Here is a 1,615-nt window from a genome sequence, read left to right as displayed (position 1 = left end):
TAGGAGAAAGGACGAAGAGAAGATAATACACAAGCATAACCTCATCATACTACCACAGCTACATCAAACGGAAGTGTGTTCAGATCGCACGACCAGATGGGACATCAGGGAATAGATCAGGTGCAACAAAAATACTACACAGGTTTGACTGGCCAGGGTGAGGAAGGCTTGTGAAAGATGGGTGAACGCTTGTCTGTCGTGTTTGTAGTAGAAAGATCCCAGGAAAATGAAATTCCCTCTCAAATCTGTGGAAAGATCTGCATGACGGACTCGGGGAATAACCAGATACTGGTAATTATTTATCATTTTACGAAGCTGGCAGAAGCGGTACCATGACAGACAATTTCGGCGGAAGAAACTTGTGATCACTTGATAACGCACTGAATATCACGGTATGGCTGTCCGATGACCTTTCAATCGGATAATGGGAAAGCCTTTGTGGGAGACCTGACGAAAGAACTCATGAGAAGATCCCACATTGCACTGGCACATTCGACGACCTACCATCTACAAACGAATAGACTAGTGGAAGAGCAGAACAAAATGCTAGTGAATATGCTCAGGGTAAATTGCTCGAGGTATTTGACAGACTGGAACAAATATCTGCCACAAGTGGTAGGGGCGTATAATAGCACGCAACATTCAACAACTGGGATCAGTCCCTTCATGATGTTAACAGGCAGGAAGAGAGCGATGCCCCTGACTTTCTTCTATCCGGAATATGAAGGGCAAAAGACATCGCCTCACGCCTATGTGAAGGAAGCAGTCAGAAGACAACAGGAATTGAACGAGCTGTGCAGAAAGAATACAGCACAAGCACAGATGAGACAGCGCAGGAAGTATGATGGAAAAATACTTCGGGCGAAATCATATGCCGTGGGACAATATGTCTGGGTGTTCCAGAATGTCACACTTCCAAAAGAGACAAAAAAGCGACTAAAGAAATGGAGAGGACCGTTCATGATAACGGAAGTGCACCAGCAGGGTCGGATCTATCGCTTGAGGACAAGGCGTGCGGCGCACTACGAAAATCTGAAACCTCACGTCCCATCACCGGAAGACTGGTGCGTACCACAGAACATGGAAGGACTCGAGTACCTGCTGGTGGAGCCAGCATGCGAGGTAAATGAGAACGGCACCAGAGAGAAGAATGATGGCAACGAGAACATGAGGACAACGAAAAGATAGAAGCAGACTCGGACGGAGGGTCTTTCGCACAAGAGGATTGGAATGATCCAGAGCAAGATGAGGTGCCGAAGTGGACAGAACCAGATATGACCATGACGACGGAAACGAGAAAAGGCGGGCGCAAGAGGACAGGCATGAGGTACAACAGGTATGGCGATGACTTCTTGATGGACAAGATACGGCTTGAAGACAGCCGATGAGGAGTTGCAGATCATCGACGACAGTGAGCACTACTTGCAGGAGGATTACAACAGGCTAGAGAAAAAAATGGACACAGAACAGAGCGATATAGAAATAAGGGTGAACACAAATCTGGATACACAATCTGGAAGCTGATGAGAAGGAGGCGCGAAGTATCCAACAGGTCGAAATGTCTGCAGCGAAGCATGTAAAGGCGGGGAACCCGTTGTTTGGTTGGACGACGACT

The 1,615-nt window shown here is 47.3% G+C and overlaps 1 protein-coding gene across 1 annotated transcript; it reads left to right on the top strand.

Annotated features, from left to right (window-relative positions):
- The first annotated feature begins 405 nt into the window (after positions 1-405).
- Positions 406-1,188, top strand: LOC134844888 (uncharacterized). Its single transcript, XM_063861715.1, has one exon. The coding sequence runs from the start codon at positions 406-408 to the stop codon at positions 1,186-1,188; it is 783 nt and encodes a 260-aa protein (XP_063717785.1).
- The last annotated feature ends 427 nt before the right edge of the window (positions 1,189-1,615 follow it).

The sequence above is a fragment of the Symsagittifera roscoffensis genome, chromosome 4 (assembly GCF_963678635.1).
Source record: "Symsagittifera roscoffensis chromosome 4, txSymRosc1.1, whole genome shotgun sequence".
Classification (NCBI taxonomy): domain Eukaryota; kingdom Metazoa; phylum Xenacoelomorpha; order Acoela; family Convolutidae; genus Symsagittifera; species Symsagittifera roscoffensis.
The sequence above is the reverse complement of the archived record's forward strand: the minus strand, read 5'-3'. Positions and strand labels throughout refer to the sequence as shown.

Excerpts from the sequence above, each read along its gene's own strand:
- LOC134844888 (XM_063861715.1), top strand. The coding sequence starts at position 406 with ATGACCTTTCAATCGGATAATGGGAAAGCCTTTGTGGGAGACCTGACG.